This window comes from Micropterus dolomieu, linkage group LG22, assembly GCF_021292245.1.
Source record: "Micropterus dolomieu isolate WLL.071019.BEF.003 ecotype Adirondacks linkage group LG22, ASM2129224v1, whole genome shotgun sequence".
NCBI classification, from domain to species: domain Eukaryota; kingdom Metazoa; phylum Chordata; class Actinopteri; order Centrarchiformes; family Centrarchidae; genus Micropterus; species Micropterus dolomieu.
Genome location: NC_060171.1, coordinates 28,281,313 through 28,304,350, shown reverse-complemented (window position 1 = coordinate 28,304,350; position 23,038 = coordinate 28,281,313). Strand labels below are relative to the sequence as shown.

General features: G+C 40.2%; 1 protein-coding gene across 1 annotated transcript; it reads left to right on the top strand.

The window, feature by feature from the left end:
- Positions 1–376: 376 nt before the first annotated feature.
- Positions 377–21,656, top strand: cbln1 (cerebellin 1 precursor). Its single transcript, XM_046038047.1, has 3 exons — positions 377–634; positions 1,975–2,094; positions 21,414–21,656. Exons 1-3 carry the CDS (start codon positions 377–379, stop codon positions 21,609–21,611), a joined length of 576 nt encoding a protein of 191 aa, XP_045894003.1. The 3' UTR covers positions 21,612–21,656.
- The last annotated feature ends 1,382 nt before the right edge of the window (positions 21,657–23,038 follow it).

Here is a 23,038-nt window from a genome sequence, read left to right as displayed (position 1 = left end):
GGCCCCTCCGCACCGAGCGCGACTCCCGCTTATTGTGTTCCCAAGTGACAGAGAAGCTGCTGAGAAGTGAGAAAAGAGGAAAAGAACAGGTGAAAACTGGCGACTCGACCGGAGAGACGGGGTAATAAATAAATTTCGAAAAAAAGGAGAGAAGCCTAAAAAGAAACCCTTTTTCGGAGACTCCGCGAGGGAGAATTGTTTGCTGTAGGCTAATTAAATCCAAGAAAACGGAGTGGCATCTAGTTGTAAAACAAGCCTTCTTAAGGTTCATCGGGGGAACACCGGGAAACTCTCCCTGCCTTACTTTTTTAAAGGGGAATAGACCCACGGTTTAAGGTGTGAAGACGACCGGAGAAGTTCGTCGTTCTGGTCCGGTATGTTGGCGTTTTGCCTGCTGAGTGCCGTGTGGCTCGCGGCGAGCCCAGCCCGCGCTCAGAACGAGACGGAACCAATCGTCCTGGAGGGGAAGTGCCTAGTGGTGTGCGACTCCAACCCGACCGCGGACCCCACAGGCACGGCGCTCGGGATCTCGGTGCGCTCGGGCAGCGCCAAGGTAGCGTTCTCCGCAGTCCGGAACACTAACCATGAGCCATCTGAGATGAGCAACCGGACTATGGTCATCTACTTCGACCGGGTAGGGAAAAAAAAACTATTTCATTCTATTCTATTGTAAAATAACAATAGGCTAATAACAGAATTTCAAAGAAACAAAATACGTTTATAATTGTTTTAGTCAGTCTTGTTAGTTTTATGTCTGTTTAATTTCAAACAAATAGCACCTGATGACAGAAGAATGGAAATCAGCGCAGATGAAGTTGCAAATGCGTGTGCGGGTGTTTCGCGTGTGGCGTGCGTATTGCCTGGTGCTGCAGTTGTCAAATAGCCTGTGGCGGGAAGACAACTTGAGTTATCAGTGGATGGGATAGTTAAATGTCACAAATTCTACAGAAACACCAGAAACAAAAAATTAGGTTGTTTCTTTCTGCGCTACCTCCAAAAGACTGTCATTTGCTCTTTTTTAGGCTACATCTTAAAAACACAACAAAAACAAAAAAAAACAAGCACTGAATAGGCTATGTGCAACACAGGTTGATACAGTCTATGAGCATGTTATGTGAAAAGAAAACGTTGACAAAACCAGGAATCCACATTAAATTTGGGTACAGCACATAGGCTACGGTGACTGGACGTACGCCCAGCTGCATCTCGTGCACCTCTGGTAATGGTCTCCTGGCCAGCAGAGAGCAGCTGCATTTGAGATAACTAAAAGTTGAGCGGAAATGGATCTGTCTCGGTAACGATTCTTTTTACATTTCCAAAGTGGCTTGGGAAGTATAGCCTGGTAGGAAAGCCTTTTGAATTTTTCAACTTTTTTTGAGCTGACAATATGGGATATGGGAACTGACATCTCACCAAATAATTTAGTAACGGCAGGTCGCAAGGGCGAGGTCCTACCCGCCTGCCGTTAAAGGTTAATTATCCCTCAAACTGCCGTTCAATTACACGCCACAGTTCGCCTCCATCCATAAAACCAGACATTTGGCTGCAGAAATGCATAATTGAAAAATTTCATTTGAAAGATTGATTAAGTTCCCTTTCATTCCCCATAAAGTTTGGAAGTTCTGACAGGGGGAAAAACCTAGATAAAAGCAGAGCTATACCTCTACATCTCTCAATCTGAATGTGTGGTCCGGGGCCAGGGGGGGGGCCTTTAAAGTCCTCTATCAAAAATAAGTGAGGTATCAATTTCAATAGACCATCCTAGCACTTATTCCCGAAAAAAAGGCTACAATAATGGCACATGGGCTAAATAAGTTTTATTCTCTCCTAGAAAGTTAGACAAACCAATACAAAATAAACACAATTCCGTAGAACATTTACATTTTTATGCACCCATGTGATCTGGCAGTGACCGGATTAAGCATTTTTATCAATTACATTTTCTTTCTTTCTTTCTTTCTTTCTTTCTTTCAGGTTCTAGTTAACGTTGGGAAGAACTTTGACGAGGAGAGAAGTAATTTCATCGCGCCGCGCAAAGGGATTTACAGTTTTAACTTCCACGTAGTGAAGGTCTACAACCGCCAAACTATACAGGTAGCTCCTTTTCGTGTGTTTGTCTTTTATGTGTAGGCTATGTGTGTGCTGGTGTGTCTGCGCGCGCGGGCCACGCCACGCGCCCCCACGCTGTTCCTCTCATAAAAGTTGAATATCACCCACACTGGAAGTCATTTTGTAGATGTTTGAGATGTCTTTCCCGGGAGACAACGACGGAGGCGGGCGTTAACAGATGAAAGCTACACGCCCGCCACCCGCCGGCCCAATCATAATTAATCAATACATGCACAGAGGACCGAGCCAAATTAAGCGCGTGTAGCCGGCAGGAGGACGGGTTGCTGTGGTGAGCGCAAGGAGGGGCACGCGGGCTCCAGCAGCTTTACTTTCAGCACCATGGACAGCGTCCACGTCTGTCTCTCTTTTCATGAAAAGAGGCAGCAGGCCCACTAAGATTTTTGATTATTTAGAAGATTAAAACATTAAGTACATTTTGAACAGAGCAAACAGAGACAGGCGTTTTAATTTCCTCTCTCTTACACAAAGATATACACACATGCGGGTTTTATGCAGAAATAACATGTTTTCTACTTTATTCTACTTTTGTATTTATTTCACACACACACACACTGCCTGCAGTATGCCACATCACAACTCTCCTTTCATCCTACTAACAACTCGTTTTCACTATGCCTTAGATGCAGTCTCCGTATTCTTTTGATGTGTCAAGTGATAGGAAGCACTTGAGCAGACTTAAACCCATTTCCAGCATTTACCCTGCACGTGACGTTTTACAAGCCACACAGCCTTAATTACAATGTATCTCTTGCAAATTAAACTGTTGTGTAATTATGCTGTTGGCTCCCTGGAGCGTTGGCATTATGTTTTGCTACTTATACTTTATTATTGGAGTCTTGAATTAATTAGCATGGCAGCAATAACAACAACAAGGAGGGTGGGCGATATGTGAGGGGGAAAAGCTACGTCAAGCTCGTCATATTCCCACTCATCTTTGTGTGACTGAACACAAACAGGCCGTGGAAGGCAAACACTTGACTCGTGGCACTAAGGTAATTAAGTCTGTCACACCATGCAGAACACATTGATGATAATGCCTGTCACATCACCATTAGGACTGTTATTTGTGCTGTGTTCTCAATATGAAACTACATTATTGCTATGAGATATTGTCTGCAGCTTAACAGCGAAAGAGCTAACTAAAAAGGAAAACAGAGAAACTGTCATTTTGATAATTGCCAGACCGACTGACTTGTGCAATCAGAATTACTTACTCAAGTCATATTTAGTTTAAATCCTCTAAAGCCCATAACATTTTAAAATACAGTAATAACATTTTAAAACTGATTTAGGCCATTTAGGTTTGAATGCAGTTAGAAAAAGCTGTGTTCTGTCACGTTTCTGACATGAAACAGGTGTAGGTTGTCCTCTCTTCTCCAAGCATCCAGCTTGTGCGCTGCTCACCTTCAACCTCTTCTACTCATCCTCCCATCCATCCAGCACATCTGCTGTGTTGAAAACTCCCACTGTTTGATTGCCTTAGAGGCAGATACTGTGGTGCATGCAAGAGATGAGAGACAGCAGGGAAAGGAGAGTGTTAGGGATGAAGGGGATGGGAAAGAGAGGAAAGGGTGACCGTAAATGTAAAACAGTGAGAGGGACAAGGAAAAGAAACGAGGGGAGGAGGAGCAGAGGGGAAGGGGAAGGAAGTGAGAAGGAGAAAAAGGACAGGGAAGAGAAAACTGAGAATGGAAAGAGTTTAAGGCAACTGGAGAACTGGAAATGTGGGAGAATTGGAGGGAGGGACAGGAGTAATTAAGGAAAAGAGGAGAAACAAGGGACATGGATGAATAGGAGGGACGAGAGAGTTCAGGCAGGCGAAGATAGAAATACTGTAGGAAGAAAGCGGGACATCATGAGTAACTATTGATCAGTGGATGCTGGGTAGATGAACAAAGGGATGGGTAAACAGTTTGTTCCATCTCTCATCAGTCCTTTCCTGTGCAGGGATCTGTCTATCTGCGAGGGGTGAGAGAAGTGATGTGGGTTTCAAAAAGCTGCTGCATATCTCTCTAGGCTTTCTGCCTAGCAATTAAATAATACAAGTATTGCAAATCAAATACAGTATATTCTCTGATCTAAAGTGAACTCCAGCACACTACCAAAAATGCCATCAATCAGCCTTGCCTATACCTCCACTAAGGGATGGCTTACTTACTATTATTTTTAAATCACTTAAAATGAATATCTCACAGACTTCCTTTTATTACAGGGATTCATTTCAGGAACAGCTATTTTCATTTCCTACATGTGCCACTGCATTTGAAATTAAATTGAAACAAATGAATCCCAACTCCCTTAGTGAACATGTTGTTCCTGCAGCTTGGAACAGAGAGCTTGCAGATCAGAAAGACAAACAGATGAGGTGCTGGTAGGATATCAACAATGTGAGGGGCTCTCTGGATATATGGGTGGGCTTACAAATCACCATAATAAAGACAATAATACCATATACTGTAAATAGTATGAGATATTAGACAGGGGTTAATGTGACTTCTGTTAGAGTACTGTGCGGTAACTTAAACAAAATCAAAACACAAGCCAGCATTTTATTATTACTAATCTGTGTGTGAGATAATGTTGATATTGTTTTTAAAAAATGGGCTCCCACAGAGAACTGGATCTAAATTTCAGAAAACATAATTGAAAACAACTCTTTTGGCCAGGAGTTATAAAGCATGGAGTAGAATATTATAGAAAAATGAAATGTTCTTGTTGTTGTTTTGAAGTTTAAATTAGCGGTATTTTGAGCACCTAACCATTTAGAAATAACACTCATGAAGGCTCAGGTCACAGCAGCTCTATAGGGGTGAAAGCTACACAAGGAGCACATCTAAAATGCCTCATGCTGTGTGTGTGCCGTTCTGCTGCTATAATTTTCTCATTGAGAGAAGAAAACCTGGAGACACTGCTTTAAGCTGTTGATAGCATCTTGCTCTGATAATAAGATATTTTGCCTTTTACGTACAGCTCTTTGCAAGGGCATAGAATTAGGTATGGTCCCCACCACTATCCTATCCTACTAAACTGTCTTTGCAATAATTTAAATATAACCACTGTTGTCTGTCAGTGTCTAGTTAATGTATTTGATACACAATCAGTCAGTCAGACACAAATTAGTAAGGGAATAAACCAAAATGCGGAATTGTAGTCTGTCAACTACATTAAGTCATAATCGAATAGGTTGTTTCGAGTCATATGTGCATGTGTTAGTATTTCCTGCAGTCTCCAGTTATTTAAGTTTGGACTGCAGTGTGGTGTCTTTCCTTTGAACGGTTAGTCTGTGTCGCTGCAGTCTCTGCGTCCCCCTCACTTAGAGACACCTTTGTTTTGTTTGGGACTGTCTCAATGCTCCGGGATGCTTCAGTTCCCACTGAAGGGGCTGCAAGCTGCAATTTATCAGAGGTGATGAAGTTAATATTTGTGAGGATTTGTGCTGAGATTCATGCCTGATCAGAAGTGTTTTCCGTTAGTTTCAGTCTTCCACCTCTGTTGAAGAGCAGCACACTTGACTCATCCTCAGACGGTCTGAAGGGGATACTACCATATCAGCAGAGCAATAACGTAGGCCAGTGCACACCAGAGTAGGCCGTAGGTAGTGCAGGTAGATTTAAAACAAATATTAGGACTTTATTCTCTTTAAATTGTCACTTAATTCTTGTAATACAGCTTTTTTTTTTCTCAAAATATTAGGACTTCCTTCTCAAAATGTCAGAGGAGACAGATAGGTGGGATAGATTTTGAATGTGCAGAAAGTTTTAACACGAGCAGAAAACTTAATGAAACACAGAAGCTATTAAACTTAGATAACTTAGATGGGTGCCACAGGCACATTTATTTCCTCAAACAAAAGACCCAAAAGGAGGGGAGACCTAATCATACCTGCATATGTCTTGACTCAGCAGGGATGATATTAAATGGGAAAGTTGATCTACAGGAGATATTTTTCAATTTTGTTAATTTTATTTTTAATTGTCAGCTGCCACCTAAATTTTGTGTGTCGTCATAAATGAAAACATTTCCACCATAAATTGGTAGAGAAAAGGCAGAAATTGGTACAGAAAGATTCCCCAGAATGCAGGAAATCAAGTGTTTAACGATTAAAATGTTCTGGGAGAAGACCTCCAGACCACACTTACTGTGGCCTACACCCTTGGTTGTTTTGGTTAGAAGAACTTATTTGATATTTTGACTCAGAGTTTCTGCATCTGTCTGCAACAAAGCCGAATCCTTTCAGTTCTTTCAGTGCCAGCCCATGTTTGTACTTTGGTTTTCATATCACACATTATTATTCCCTAACTTGGGTCACTGGGGTCATCCTATGTTATAATGAGATATTTCCCTCCTGAGATATAGCAAACATGCTCCGTTTTCTAATGCCTTGATGTTCATTAAGAGCAGCGAATGCTGTCACAGTGAACTGTAGTGCATACTATAGCTAGAAAATAGTTACTAATACCAAAATTGTCCACTTTCTGCGCCACAGGTTCCTATTTAAGTAATTATTATGCAGTTCATTTTATAAGGCATATATACCAGTTGTAAAAAGGGTGAAATACATCAACATTTTAACATACAAATGAAGCAGAACTTACAGTAGACTTAGCAACATGTGGGTGGTAGGATATTTTCAACAGGTCAAAATTAGAATGTTTTGCTGGTCAACAGTAATCATTCTCAGGGCAGAATTATATGTACAAAAATATTTCTAAATGGAGCACAGATAATTGTTTTCATTAGATATATTATTCACAGCATACAAAAAACAGAAAGAACTAAGTGACTAGCTAAGTGCGTGGCAATTTTACAACATAATTATGTATTAAATGTCACATATAACGAATGTTGTGTGAATGCTGATCTCTGATTAAAATGGTTATAGTGCTGTCACAGAGTGCTGATGCCATATACGTACCACTTCATTAAAGTGTTAGTGAATGCTGTTTTTAAAAGACTTTTTAAAGATTGATAAGTGTATAGGACCACTGAGATGAAACTTAGCAAAAGCCACATCCCTTCTAGACATCCTTAAATATTATCAAACAGTTTTTTAAATATGGTCTGATTCCTTTGCAGCTTTCCACTACAGCCAAAACACTGGCTAAGCACAAATATGGCCAGCCTTTATGTAGGGAATACACACATGTATTATTTATTTCCACATAGGCTGTCTACAGCGAATAATGGGAATCACGTGGCGTGACCTTGTACCTCATGTTCAAATTCTTGCAAGGACAAACTGCAAGAGCACAGAGGCCACAGTCACTGAACATCAACTGCACTGGCTTGGACACGTTATCAGAATGCCTCAACAACACCTGCCATGTCAAGTCCTGTATGGACAGTTTCATCTGGGTCACTGGTCTCCAGGTGGTCAGAAGAAGCGGTAAAAGACCAGCTCAAAACATCACTAAAGAAATGTTGTATTAACTCCTTAAGACTGGAGCAAGCTGCCATCCACCGTTCCAGCTGGCGGTAGCTCTGCAACAAAGGTATAAAAGAACTGGAAATGGAGAGAAATGTGAGAAAACAACAGAAAAGACAAAGGAGGCACACTGCTATGCCTGCCCCCACTAACACAGACTTTATATGCCCAACGTGTAATAAAACTTGTGGATCAAGAATTGGACTCTATAGTCATCAAAGAAAACACAGGTAACAAGGAGGGATGTCATCATCAGGACCCTGTAGACTACCAGCAACACACATTTATACACATGCATAATTGCACAAAAAAACCATCTATATTTTTGTTATCCGATCAAATAGAAGATCTCAGAGTGACTGTGCTTTCAATTGCTCTTTTTGATTGTATAGTGAGTTGATAACACAAGTGGCTAATTAGGCTCAATAGCACTGCCAAATTTATACACTTTAATACATATACACCAACCCCAACCACACATCTGCCCCTGCTGACGCTTCCACCCCTCTCACAGCAGTGGGTGTCTATTAGTCTTTAAGCATTATCTGTGGCCACCTCATTAATACACCTATAGTGCTGAAGACCTACAGCACCTCACAAATAGTGCCAAGTATGAATATAAGAAATACTAGGATGTGTCACTACCCTCCCAGTGTATGAGCTGTGTGTTTGGGCAAAGTGAGTGGCCAGCAGTACATTTATGTGTTGTACATGAGGAAGTGTGAACAGAATGCAGCATTAATTGTGCTATGACACAGACAAAATAAAAATATACTAGTCCTGCATGACTGGCTCATACAGTGGTCATCTTGTGGAGATGCAGGGAAATGAGAGGCAAGTCAAAGTCACATAAATCACACATTATCTGTTCCTATGTTCTCTTGCCTTTGAAATGGTGAAAGGAGAAAGCAGGAGGGAAAGACAGAATAATGGAGTTGGTTTGTCTGAAACTGGCCAGAGAGACAGTATATTCAGGGAGCTGTCAGGCCTCACACACAGACACCATATTTTAGCTGCTTGTTGGTGAGCCTGTTTCAGTGGTGGGTATATACACGTGTACTGTACTGAGGTAGAGAGATTTTAGCAGGGAGGATAGCAGTGTCAGTGTATCAGTCCAACACTTTGAACCAGACTGAAATATCTTAACAACTACTGCACTGATTGAATTTTATACAGACATGGTCATGGTCCCCAGAGGATGAAGCCTACAAATTTTGGAAATGGCCTTACTTTTCTCTAGCATCACCAGCAGGTCAAAGTTTCCAGTCATCCTGTGAAATATCACATTAAGATTTAGGTCCTTTTTGGGCCTTGTTAACAAAAGATGGCCATGGCGACTGGCCATGGCGACTGGCCATGGCGGCGACTGGCCATGGCGACGACTGGCCATGGCGACGCATGTGACAAGATACTTTAAGCATAAAAACCCATTTCCTCATTGACAACTAATTAATGTTACACTCAAAAGCAGCTCCAGATGTACATCAAGATGTTTATCACAATATTCCAAAAAGGTCAAATATAAAAACTCACCTTTGAGCTCATATTGGTTCTTTTATCTAATGGGACATTTTAATGAATGTAGTTGGGGTGAGCTGTGGTGGTGACCTAGTGCTGAGTCAACTTCTGACAATCATGCATTGTCGGAAGGATCTGCTACGAAACTCTTTTGTTATATTAAGTCAGTGTCTTAAGCAGAGGTCGACGCAAAGATAAAGAGATATACCGAATATATTGTGTGAACTATGTTTCTCACATGGTGTTGTGATTGAATGTAATTTACAGATACATTAATTTGAAAATTAACTAGTGGCGAAGTGTGTTTGTACGTTGTTGTTGCATTTGTGTTGTATGGTTGATTAATAACTGAGATGATGTTTTTACAGGTTGTGTCATTGTCTGCACACTCACACACACACACAGGCACACGCACAAGCACACAGTCTGAAAGCCAGATGTTTGGTTTCGTTTTTTATCCAATTAACCGGTGCTCAGTCTCCTTCTGTGTGGAGGAATATTATAGAATTTAGCGCTGGTTTTTGCTTGTGTGTGAAAGAGAGGTGTGAGGGAAAGTATTCTTTGAATATTCATTTTCTTTAAATTGAACAAGATTATTACAAAGACCCAACAAAGTGAGTCATAAGAACTGTAGACACAGTCCAAAAAAAGAATATTTGCGTTTGTTGCCAACTGCTCTTAAGGCCTAATGCAATGTTTAACTTAATCACACAGACTTTTTGTAATGAAAGTAAAAACATGCTTTCAGAAAGCCTAAGAATGCATTAACAGGCACATGCCTTAAAGGATGTGCATTAAATGCATAAAGTATTAAGAAGTCTTTGAGTTGGCGAGCCACACAAATCATCCCTGTCCATCTCTCTGTGTAGCTGGGGAATGTAACAGCTTGAAAGACAGGCTGCTGCATCACTTCCAGTCTATAGCAGGGTTGGTAAGACAGAGCGTGTCCGAACATCTGCATTGCTGGAGAGATTTTTAAGCACAAGCACTTTGGTGGCCGAACTTTAATGTGGCGCAAATGCCAGCAAGGATTACGTTGCAGCCTTGTTCGCTCAATACTGGACCCGTTTCAAAAAATGTTGTCCAAGTAGTCACATAGACAAAAACAAGGGGAAAAAAGGTCCATGTTGAAAAATTCCGAAGTTAAACCTTTAACCTAGTTGTAAGTTGTGCTGAACAAGTATTTATTAGTTCAATCTTTGTGGTACCTGAACCTCTTGCTTGGACAACAGTAATACTCAGTTCCGATAACAACATGTTATGTTGCCTTAATACGGTATTTAGGTGGCTTCTGGTACCTGTCTTTGCAAAGTTGGTGAAAGGTGATAAAACCTTGTGAACAGCTGATGCTAAAATTATGTCTTAACTATATTTCCACCAGTAGAGATAAACAGGGTATTAGGTGTTCCACATCCTGTCAGTAGTCAGTAGTGTACCTAAGAAAACACAGTGTGGATTTCAGGGGCCAGGGACCATGGGCTTTAGTTGTTCAGCCTGCCCAAGTGCAGTAATGACTGTCAAAGTACCGGGCATTTCAACGATGGCAGATGTTTGTAAAGATAGTTTGGCCTCAGCCCAGAATTGTCAAACCTGATCACAGAACAGTGCATGCATATGTCTTAGTCAGCTGTTGTTAAGTCAAACAGAATGTGAGCAGTATACTATATAACTGCGCTCAACTTAGCATTTGTGTATATGGTCAGAGTTGTTGGTTCTGATAATGCAGCTGGATGGAGCTCGTCATAGATTACACAATGCATGGTGTATTTACGTTTTACTCAAGACACAATTATGAGCAGATTAATACAACTGCCAGTGTTAAGCTCCATAAAAGTACCCCAATAATGTTGAAGACAGCAGCATACTGTAGATGACTGAACTAACAACATTTCCATTTTTAAGCTGATAAATATTAATACTGGAAAAACCTCTACACATTTCCAGTCACCAACACCTGGCTCAAATGCTAAATTTGAGACCACCTATGCAATTTAAAGGCACACTCTCTCAGTTAGAACACCTGAAGTGCAGTGTTTGAGTGTGTGTGTGTCTACAAAGTGAAACTTGCATGGCAGGCTGTGCCAAGGGCGCAGAGGACAGAGAGCAGTTGGTGATTTTCAGCTGCAGCTGAACATGAAGTTTTGTCTGCGCATTGTAAAGCAGTGACAAACAAAGACAATATTTTTCTCTGCATTATTTTACAATTTTATAAATTGATTTGACATATTTATTCCATTATTTCTATTCATTTTATTCTCAGTTGCAAAAGGGTAAAATGAAACACTGTGGGTTTTTTTTAACTCATGATCAGAGGTCAGGACCTGCTTTCTTGATGCATCAAATAATGAAATTCTCGAGGTCTGTCTGTGGATTCGATGTAAATGCTGTTGAAATCGTAGGACCATCTGGTCTCGTTGAGGTTCTCAGCTAACTTATGTTAATTTTTTATCTTTTGGTGTGGTTTGACATTTGGCAACTGATTCAGAGTGGCATGTTTTGCCTTTCACTAAAAAGAAATATGATGGGTGAAGACTCTGCCCACTGGTTTCCTCAAATTAATGATGTTGTTCCCTGAAGCAATATTGATGAAGACTGGTGAAGGGTTGTTGACATTTATCAGTTTTTTTTTGTCCCCTGGTCTTTACTGTAAATAGTTTGGTAAAGTCTTGACCTTTGCTCTGGTTGCCTCCATCTATTTGTATGATTTCTGCTAGTTTTTTTTAATGATTATTCACAGACAGCTTCCCTTTACTTGCTCCAAAATGACGTTTATAACAACACATCTCCTGCACATAACACCTAATGCTGTGTTTACACAGGAACAAAGCAAATATTATTTCTAACGTTGTACTACCAATGCAATCTTTTCATAGAACAGAGAACAATTAAAGTAGATGAAATGCAGTTTATTATTATCATTACATTTAATGTGTAAAAATCCATCCATTAGCCTCCTAGCCTCTCTATATGAGAGAACACTTTGTCTACACAGGTTATGAGATCAAAAATAACTTACTGATTACTAGTGCAAGTGAGGAAAAGAGACCACGAGAACTGCAAATTCACACTGGATTCAGTTGCTACAAAAAACTAAATGAAATTCCAATGCAGTGACTGTCATGTCATTATAGTAATATATGAGAAAACACTTTGAATGAGGTGAATATAGATTTTTTACTTTAAATTAACCATCATCTTTTCAAACAGGATTTTTTCACAGCCGATATTTTCCACATTTGCAGCAAAAGTACACAACGCATCACCTTTTTGCTTCACTTCTATTATTAAAATGAGTTTGAAATAGGCCTAAACAGGGCTGAACAAGTAATGGAAATATATTATCGAAATAGCAGTAAGGAGGTGCAATATTTGTTAAAGGCAAAAAGTGTGCCAAATACCATTTTAAATTAAATATTGACATGCTACAGAGATGTCCTGGTCTACACATCATATTCTACAGACTTAAGAAAATATCTTTGTTTGGTACTACAGATCCTTGCCAAAAAAATGCACCAAGATCACTTATATATGTTTTTCAAAGAAAATGAGAATAACTATGTATAAATGATCCTTCCCTCCAATATCGCCATTAATTTGTCAATTGCAATATCAGTCAAAAATAATTGCAAGTAGATATTTTTTCAAAATCATTCAGCTCTTGGCCTAAACAATTAGACACCATGACCATAGTGTTACGTGCTCCCTTTTGAAAGTTCTTGTGTGAAGCCGCCCTCACCACGGTGTCTGTATTGATCAGGTAGAGTGGAAAGTGAATGATTTATTTTATGCCTGATGTCCAGTGTTCAATCAACTCTAAAAATCCATTCATAATTTTCTGAGATTTCCTATTGAAGTAAAAATGAACACTATCATTCGTCACACAGGTACAGAGGCTGCTAGTATACTAGAAGACTTAGGAAACACTGACTGTCTTGTGTTTGCAGGTGTGCACTCTGCAATGGGATCGTAGTATAGTGCTGGCAGGGTAAAAAAAAAATCTCTTGTATAACCAGTGCCATATAAAACACTTCTCTGAAATGATGTTAGCTGGGGGAACAAGAAGTTTCACTGTATAATAAATAATATCAGATCCAGAGTGGAGCTTCCATTTATATACACATTTCATCCCAAATAGAAAAACTGCTTGTAAAATATGGTTACAAAACACATCCATAGCCTACTGAGACTTGCAGGGCTGTAGTTTTGTTTCTGGATTATATTTCTAGAAAGCACCTATTGTAGGTTTCCACAATATGTGCTCCATAGCTGCATCAACAGATGCAGAAATTCAAAAATCAAAAAGCTTGTAGAAACCACTGGATAGACACAAAGAGTTGACCTAAATAAAGTCTCCTGGCCAGCACAGATGTTCCAGATTCTAATAATGAGAGAGCCTGTGCAGGAGGAAAAGCTGTTTCCCAAACTGCAAAGCAGGTTAGAAACTGAGTTTTCACCTCAAGACTGATTGTGGGTGTTGTGATTTTAGCCAGTATCAACTTATTTTCACAACATTTATTAAGAAGTAGCACCACTACAATCCCCTGTGCATAGTATTGCTTTATTGATTACTATTTGGTAGCAGTTCTGTCACTCGTACAACATTGTTCTCAGCTCTGTTTCTCAGCGTTGTTCATTTGTAGCAGTGAGCTGATGTAATGATACTGTTGATACTAACTCAACATTTGTCTCTCCACAACAATGTTTCACGATTATTACGATTATTATGCATTAATTAATTTCACAGCTCTAGTAATGACTTAAGTTGATTTTTAATAATTAATTACATTAACAATTATATTTCTATAATATTTACGTATTAATTATATAACAGGAATATTAACTTTATTTATCCCCCAGTGTTATTTAGGAGGGGAATAAACTGAACTGATTTGTCATCAACTCTCACCTATGTAAGTTTTAGTGAAAATGATGAAAGAAATTGAGTGCAGTGTTCTGAAATCTGAAATGCGGGTAATTAGTATAGTCCTGGAAGTCTGTTAGTGTTTTACACCTGGCAACATTTTTCTCAACACAGACAAGAGGAGGCAACAGGGTGTAAAGTTAAATGTTCAGTGACTGAAGGTCTTGAGAGGGCTACGTTCTGTCTTCCATAAAGGCCCTTTCAGAAAAGAAGTGATTTTCACTGCGTGGAAGCTTCTGCTCAACGCCAAAGTTCAACTACTTTGACTTTGACTGTTTATGTTGCACTGAATGCTCGACTCTCACCGCTTTCGGCATCGATTGTAAGTGACACGTTTATATTTAATTCCCTACCAACTTGCCACATTATTTAACTCAGTCATTATGTATTACCATTACTTGGATGTGTAAAGCTGGGTGGTGGTCCCGCAGGTGCTGCATCAAGTTTGATGTAGTTATTCGCTCCTTTAGCAGCAGCCTTTTAACGGCGAGTTTTGAACAGGTGATCCGTCACCTCTTAAATAACGTGTAACTTTGTTTTTGTTTTGTGCTAGTTGCAACAGTTTCGTTCCCTGCAACAGAAACACTCGGTGTAGCAGAGCCTTTATGATTAATTAACTGTGACATTTTAAAGCGCTCTTAATAGTGAAATTCGTTAATTGCTGCATCCCTCGCTACAATGCTAGTCAGGTAAGATTCTAGAAATATAGAATGTGTACAAACATAGTGAGTTTGTACTATTTTATACTTTGACATTGGTGTAGGACTGTATAGATCCAATCTATTTATCCTATCTTTCATAGACTGATGGATCTTGCTTTCCCCAGGAACACTTCTTTTCCTGTTAGAGGTTTGCTTTTGTACTGTGCCCATCTCCTGAATGAGCCTAGAGTAACTGTGCTGCAAACTTTAGAAAACCTCCACTATAGGAAACTTGGCCATTTTAAAGACAGAGGGTGTGACAGGCCCCAGACAGATGCACCATTATGTATGTATCCATCACCACATCTATCTACGTCAGTCTGTAAAGAGAGAAATGGGAGAGGGAAAAAATACATAGAGAGAGAGAGGGGGGGTGACAAGAAAGAGGCCCAATGAAAAAACAAGTAGGGAAAGCAAATGAATAGATCTAAAGAAAAAAGAAAAGGGAAATAAATGAAATAAGAGGCAAAGAAGAAAAAGAAAAGAACATGAACAGAAAGAGAGACAGACAAAAAGGAAAAAAAAACTAAGTATCATTGTCACGTCAAGACAGTTGACTGGACAGGAATTGATGATGCAATAACAGGATGTCATCATGTCGTTGGCATTAAGTGCTGCACTGAGTCAGACAACTTCTATTTACATATCGAGAGCTAGATTTTCTTTCTCGCTTCTTCTCCCTCCCCTCAAACCTTCTTCTGACATTTCATCCCTTTTTTCTGTATCCTATTTCTGCCTTCCCATTCGCTCTCTCTCTTTCTCTCTGTTACTCTCTCTCTCTCTCTCTCTCTCTCAGCCAGTTAATTGGTGCTTATGAATTAATGAATGCAGATCGATCGAGGCCTGACACAATGCGCAGCCCTATTGTCATGCTTTTATATTTATGGTTGGTTGTAAGAGTGTAGTTACAATGTGTGTGTGTGTGTGTGTGTGTGTGTGTATGTGTGTGATTGGGGGAAGGGGTGGCAGGTGGTGGCAGGCACAACCAATAGCTGTTATTTATTCTTTACAGATGTGTGTGTGTGTGTGTGTGTGTGTGTGTGTGTTTGGGGTGACCACAGTCTCTTCCTTCCAAAGACAATGTCACAGCTTTATTAGAGCTGTACATCACTGGCACACACCAGCGTATGTGTGTGTGTTTGTGTGTGTGTGTGTGTGTGTGTATGTGTGAGACAGAAGACAGAAAGGGAGATATGAGTCCTAATTTTACATTTTGCCATCAAACATGGCTAATAATGTAATTTTTCTTTAATAGTCATTCTGGGAATTTTCTATATTGCTTATGTTGCGTTTTGATCTAAAGAATGACTTGCAAGCTGCTCTGCTTTTGTGGAAAAATGACTACATTTGGTGCAAAATTAAAGAACTGCTTTACCCTCCCCAAATATAACAAGGCAGCTTTAGTGGGATGTTGCAGTAAATAATCTTTTGTCTTTTACATAATAAATGAAGTCCTGACTTGCTTTGCACATGCCAAAAGCCAAAAAGCACATGGTTACTGCAGCTCTCTGTTACCAGTCCCTTAAAGGACCAGTATGTACGATTTAGGTTATACATAGGTATGTTTTCATTAGTGTATAATCACCTGGGAATATGAATTGTTGTGTTTTCGTTACCTTTCCCATTTAAGATCTACAGAGGGTCCTCTTCCACAGAGTCCGCCATGTTGCACCATCATGTCTCTACAGTAGTCCAGAACGAACAAAAGAAAGAGTCTGTGTTTGGAGGGGGGAAAAATATGTGAGCTTGGGGAAGGGGGGAAGCTTTGTAAGTGTGAGTTCTACATGAGTGACTTGACTGAATGGCTGGGCAGGTGAGAAGGTGGCTTTTGTCTGCATGATTTGTGTGTGTGCTTGTTCGTATCTGGGGGTAACAGAGTGATGTAGTGATGCTGCCTTTTCTTTGTCTGCCGTCTCTGTTTGGAAGCATTACATGCACACTGGACAGGAACCCTGTCACCCCTTCCAATCCCCCCCCACCCCCACCCCCCGTCCCTGTCTCCCTCTTCTGTCTGCCTTTCTCTGCCTCATGTTTAATCCCACCTCCTCTCTCTTTTCTTTGACTCTCCATATTTATCTGTCACTGTTTCCTCTATACTAGTGTTCTTTTTGTTTCCCCTGTCTCTTCTCTCTTTTCACTTTCAATTTTATTCATATTGTCATCTGGAGGTTAATGAGGATAACTTGGTTGCACCTCTCCACAAGCTTTTTAGTGTCCGTCATCTGGATTGTAAGAATGTTGGGCTCATCTCGACATTTTGGGTGGGGGAGGAAGCTCTTGATATTTTTAGACTGGCCTCCTTTAAGTCTTTCTTCTTGATTTGTTGCAAGAAAGAGGTGAATCTCAAATAACAAGTTTTTCTGTACATTTATGTACGAATCAAAGTTTTACTTAATAGTTACTGTAACCATTATAATTTAGCAGTCGTGACGCATCGCTAAAGATTTTAAAGAAATTAGACTGAGAATTGTTTTTAAAAGGTATTTTTCAGAAAACACATGACAAACCCAGCCTCCATCTCTATCCCACTTTGCAACTTGCTTTTTTTTAAAACCTTCATAAAAGGGGCGTGTCAGTTGTTTTTATTGCTTACTTGTTTCCTTCATTTGCCTCTAGAGTCTGCTTATCTGTGGCAATGTCAGTTATTGATGACGGCTGCATAGCAGTATGAAATCCGAATCTCATGTTTCTACATTTGAGTCGAAGTGATTTGTGCTCATCCCCTCCACTGATTGAAGATTCTCATATACAGTGTAATGTTTGTAATCAATCAAGCTAGATCCTAATGAAGTTGTTTTTACTATAAGAAGCCTTCAATTATTATTGCAGTTACATTGAAACTGGTCATCTGGTGGTATTGCTGGTCTTCGAGGTATCATTAACACCTGAATTGTCCAGGGAAATATTGGTTATCTGTAGAAACGCCAGTATTGAGCATCCCTGCAATATAATGGAACAGGTGATAAACCAATATAATATACCATATTCCTTCAGTCTCGTCCCTTAAATGCACCATAAAGCTGCTACAAGTACAGTTTGAAACTTGCTGACTTTGGTGACCTCTCCTCGTCCATGAGTGTGTTTCATGTCACTGTTTTAAAGACTAATCTCGACTGCAGAGAGGACAAATATGGATCAGAAAATGGAGTAAGAAACTGTCAGACAAAAAAGTTTAAAACATGTACAAGGAGGGGAGTTATTTTCCCCACAGTACGAGATGTGTTCAGCAGGAGCCAAGTTCAGATCAGACAGCCAAAACAATGTTCTCTTATCTCATACTGAGTGATGCCACCTCTGCTTCGTGTAGGTCTCAAATGGCTACTGGACATAAACTTCATGCTGTACATAAATATTTAGTTATATAATAATATATGAAACACAGCATAACCTCTTTTATTCAATTTGTTGCAGCCTCAACAAACTAAAATTTCAACATTGTGAAATTAAAATTTTGGCATGACCTGTGCTGTGTTTCTATCCTGATAATTTATAAAAATAGTATAAGTATGGTCTGAGTGTTTTCATCAAATTCACAGGCTGGCTGTTCAGAGCAACACACACACACACACACACACACACACACACACACACCACACCACACACACACACACATACACACACACACCACACCACACACACACACACACACACACACACACACACACACACACACACACACACACACACAGTCTGACTCGCAATGTTCAGTTTGCTATTAAGAGGAGTGCCTGGCCAAGAGGGCTCTTGACTCTGACAGGCTCTCCATCTCCTGCACACACACACACGCACACACACCCTCTCTTTCTCCTGACCATCAGATAGAATGAGGTGGATAAGAGTATAATTATGGGATGTTTATGACTGCGTTCCATCAGTTAGCAACGGTTTAACAATTATTCACTTCCTGCATGTACAGAAATATTTTTGACGTATTTAGAGCTCAGATATGAATTTCCGTCTGATGACGAACCTTGAAAACCCTGCATGCTGTGTATAAATCAGGTAAATAAACAAATTCATTGCTTACATACACTGGCCAGTCACTGTTTAAAATCACTTAAAGTCATTTAAAAAATGGTAAGAACACACCACTGCACTAAGTTATCTGAGTAACATGTTTAAGGTGGATGTTGGTGAGGGACAGGGTTTGAAATGGATGAGGAGTCTGAGGTTATTTGCTGTGCCATCACTGAAATTAAAATATGGCATACATGTCCCACAAGCATCAGAAGGATTAGAGTTGGTGGACACAATATTATAAACTTCTAAAGTCTAATGCAATCCATCCATCCATGCAAGCAATCCAATACAATGAGACTGTCCTCCCAGGAGCAACAACAGCATCAGACGTTTCAGCAAGTGCACCAAAAAGGCATATGTTTAAATCACGGGCCTAGTAATTATGATGGGAGCAAAGGAGGAAGTCAGGTGATGTTGTTACAGTATAGAGCAAAAAAGTCAGGAGGTCAGTGTGGAGGGATTAGTCAGCAAAATCATCAGAGTTTAACACAGGAGACCTGAATGGAAATGGGAAACAAACTGGGATGACCATGATTGTTCTGTAACCTTAACCAAGTGTTTCTTATTGTAACCATGACAACGAAAGGGGCCTAACCATAATAAAGTACTTATTTTAACCCAAACCACAATCTTTCCCTGAACATAACCAAGTTCTTTTTACACAGCGTTGTCACTTCATAACACTGATTTATTTTTGAAAAGTGATTTGTAACCGTTTGCAAAGGCACCGACAAATTATGTCGTCCTGACAGGGTCGTCAGATCTGAAATCTGTTATGGGTGTGGCCAACCAATGTATTTTATCGTTTCATTTGGAGGACTTATAATTCATTTCTGGCATCTAGGACATTTTAGCTGCCTTACTGTGTTCTTATTCACGCATATTTGTCAGATCAGTGATACCTCATAAAGAGTTTGTGCTTTCACTCTTTAACCATCTTACACCTCTGATCACTTTAGAATAGCAGCCTCAACTTTCAAAGCAATAGGAAATAACTGATTCACAAACAATTTGCATATTTTCCCTTTGTCATTTTGTAGTCATAGCCTTGTAGTGTACATCCACCTCCAGAAATGCAGTAGAACACAAACCCTGTGCTGTTTCTGTTTCCTCATCAAGATACAGTGAGTTTGATCACAGGACGGTTGCAATCATACAGGTTTTGTAAAGTATGATCCTGCATAAACAGACAAAAGTCATTTCAGTTTGTTTTAGTACTGCATCGGTGCCAGTGGGAGCATAAAACCATTTCTTAGTGAAGCATACGGGGGAAACAAATCCAGGGAGCGCTTGTGTTTCTGCTGTTGCTCAAAAGAGAAGTGATGAAAGCCGCTGTCTGGTGTGTATGTTGGCTGGCCTGGGAAGGGAGGCGACGCGTCACTGACAGCTTCTTCTCTTTGTAAGAAGAAGATGTTATTCCCTCTTGAAGCATTTGTTGAGTCAGACACAGTATGGGTCTGTTGTGTGTTTGTGTCTGTGAATGTCTCTCTAAGTGATTGTTAAGTGTTCTCCAAGTTGTAATTGAAAAATAGGGGAAGTACACACAATGTATCTTTTGGTAACTTGCTGACTGCACAGCACAAATCTGCGTCTTGCAAATAAACTATGCTGTCGTATTATCATAACCACATGCATTTCTGCATAGAATTTTGAAATCTTGCAGCTTAAGTAGGAAAAATATGACGCTCTGAATTAGGCTTGGCTGGCGTGAAGGTAATACCAGGGTATTTAGTAATGCAGACGGTATGACTGTTAATACCGTCACAACTACTGATGCTGCAATTTCTGCTAAACTGATACTGATCTGCTGCGTTGAGGTGATGTATTGATGGTGTGCGAACTGAAGTGAAACTGCCTGACATCATCTTCACGGGGACAACGCAGTAACCCCTTTCACTTTTCAAGCAGTTGGGAAACAACACACACACTCACAAACCCACACACGGGAGCTTGACTTTGGTCTTGAGAAGCTGCTGTCTTTATTTACTGACGCTGACTGTAACCTACACAGTACATTTACTACTCCTTCACTAATACTGCTCACCTTTTCCTCTGCTCCACTGCATTCACTGTCAATTTCTGCTGTTCGCTCTCTCTCGCTCAGCCACACACTCACTATGCACACTAAAAGGAGGTACTTGAAGGCAACAGCGAGTAGTGGGGGTAACGTTACAGGACTAGTAAAAAAGAAACATGCCTGTGCACCTGTTTGGGAGCATTTTTGGACGATCTCCGTTCAGATCAGTGATGTGTCAGTATGCAACCTCATTATTCAATATTCATTATTCTATGGGCCATAAGTATTTAATCCCAGCATGACTTGTTTAAGTAGCCTAATAGTATTTTTTTTGTAGGATAGACAATATCACACACGCTACAGTGACTTCTATCACCAGCAGCTCAGCTTTAATGTTTTCTTAACACAAATACCATAATATACCTTGTACTCCAGTGAAACGTCAGGAAGGTATGATATAAAATAGATAAATATAAAACAGATACTGCTCAAGCCTAGGCTGAATCCACAGGAAAGCATCATCATGACACTGAGTAAATTAGTTGTGTCGTACCAAACCAAACCTTAATTTCCTTACTTGTGTGGGAAGTGTGTGTGTGTGTGTGTGTGTTTGTCTGTCAGTTATCCTTTTTTTCCCCTTTTCATTCTGTAAACTATCTGTCCTCTTCTGCCTTTTCCCAGGTGAGCCTGATGCACAACGGCTGGCCGGTGATTTCGGCTTTTGCCGGCGACCAGGATGTGACGCGCGAGGCGGCCAGTAATGGTGTTCTGATACAGATGGAGAAGGGAGACCGGGCCTACCTCAAACTGGAGAGAGGAAACCTAATGGGAGGATGGAAATACTCCACCTTCTCCGGCTTCCTGGTGTTCCCCATGTAGAGGAAGAGCGGGAGGAAGAGGAGGAGAAGGAGGAGGAGGAGCAGGAGGTGGAAACAAAGGAGGAGAAGCTGCTGGAAGATGGAAAGTATGATGATGACGGGGAAAAGGCAGATGGAGGAAGAGGGGCATGGGAAAGAGAAAAAAGGACGTGGATAAGATGGTCGGAGAGGAGGAAAGAAGAAGAGGGAACGTGACAACAGACTCTGTTTGGGATGCTGCAGAGGGAGGAGGGAGAGGAAGGATGAGAGATGTTAGAAAGATGTAAGAGCATGACACAGAATGATTATATGAGGGTACAACAAGAGAAGAATTGTGAAGCCAGTACATGAAAATGTATGGCCAGCTTCTTCACTTCCCCTTCTCTTTTCATCCATCCTCTCATCCATCCGTTCCTCCCTCTATTTTCTCTGTGGCTTGACTGCAGCTTTGGACAGCCAAAACTTTTTTTATTCTCTACTGAAAGACGCAATTGATCATTTATATGTTCCAGAGTGTTCTAAAGTCCGAGTGTACTCCCCCCCCCATTAAATCATTAATTCATTTATCTCTTTCAAAATAAGCTTTGAAGAATGTTTCTTGAACAGTTGCTCCCCACTCCTATTTACAATGGCCATATTTGTATCTTTTTTTCATGATTGACATAAATTGCACTGATTTTGGATCAGCGTCTGCCCCAAAGTCAAACTAGCATTTTTATAGGGGAAACACTAAACTGATCACAAAATCAGGTGCTCAAGACACATTTTCATCCCCTGTAAAGCTGTGGTTTATAGTTATCATAGTAATTACTGGCTTAAAAAAAAACTTGGTTCTGTTTCTCCCTTTCTCTCCTATCAATTTCTCTAAATCGTTGCGTACAGCTCTGCTGTCTCCCCCTGCATGCCTGCCGCAGTCAGTACTGTCCTATTCTTTGTATTTTTTGTCAGATGACTTGATTTCTCACAACAACTAGCTAACGCTAAAGACATATTCACCAGCTGTGAGCATCAAACATGACTGCTAATCTAAGACGGTCAATCTTGGCGTCCAGCTGTGACCAAGCTGGACACTCACAAATGGAAAGCTTACCCAACAGCTGACACAAAAATAAACAAAATGAATAAAAATAAATAAAATCAAATGACGTGAAATAAAAACAAAATGTTGTCTAAAATGTCTCCTTATAATTAGGTTTTCTAATAATAGTTTGTAACTTATGTTGTCCACACTGGTCAAGGTTAGGAAAAGATCATGGTCTTGGTTAAATCTGCAATAACAGATTTTTTTTGGCCAAGTGGTGGCCATTGAAACAAGTTGTACAACAACTTTGACATATTTACACCTTTAAAGTTACATGTTTTTTACCATCCAGAAGGTCACCTGATGAATGTCCAATATTCATTCCTTTTAGCACTGTATTCAGATCACATTGTCACATTGTTTTCGGG

Bases quoted from the DNA above. Each gene is read 5' to 3' on its own strand.
- cbln1 (XM_046038047.1), top strand. From the start codon at position 377: ATGTTGGCGTTTTGCCTGCTGAGTGCCGTGTGGCTCGCGGCGAGCCCA. The intron at 635-1,974 runs GTAGGGAAAAAA...TCTTTCTTTCAG, and splicing joins TGGTCATCTACTTCGACCGG to GTTCTAGTTAACGTTGGGAA. The intron at 2,095-21,413 runs GTAGCTCCTTTT...GCCTTTTCCCAG, and splicing joins ACAACCGCCAAACTATACAG to GTGAGCCTGATGCACAACGG.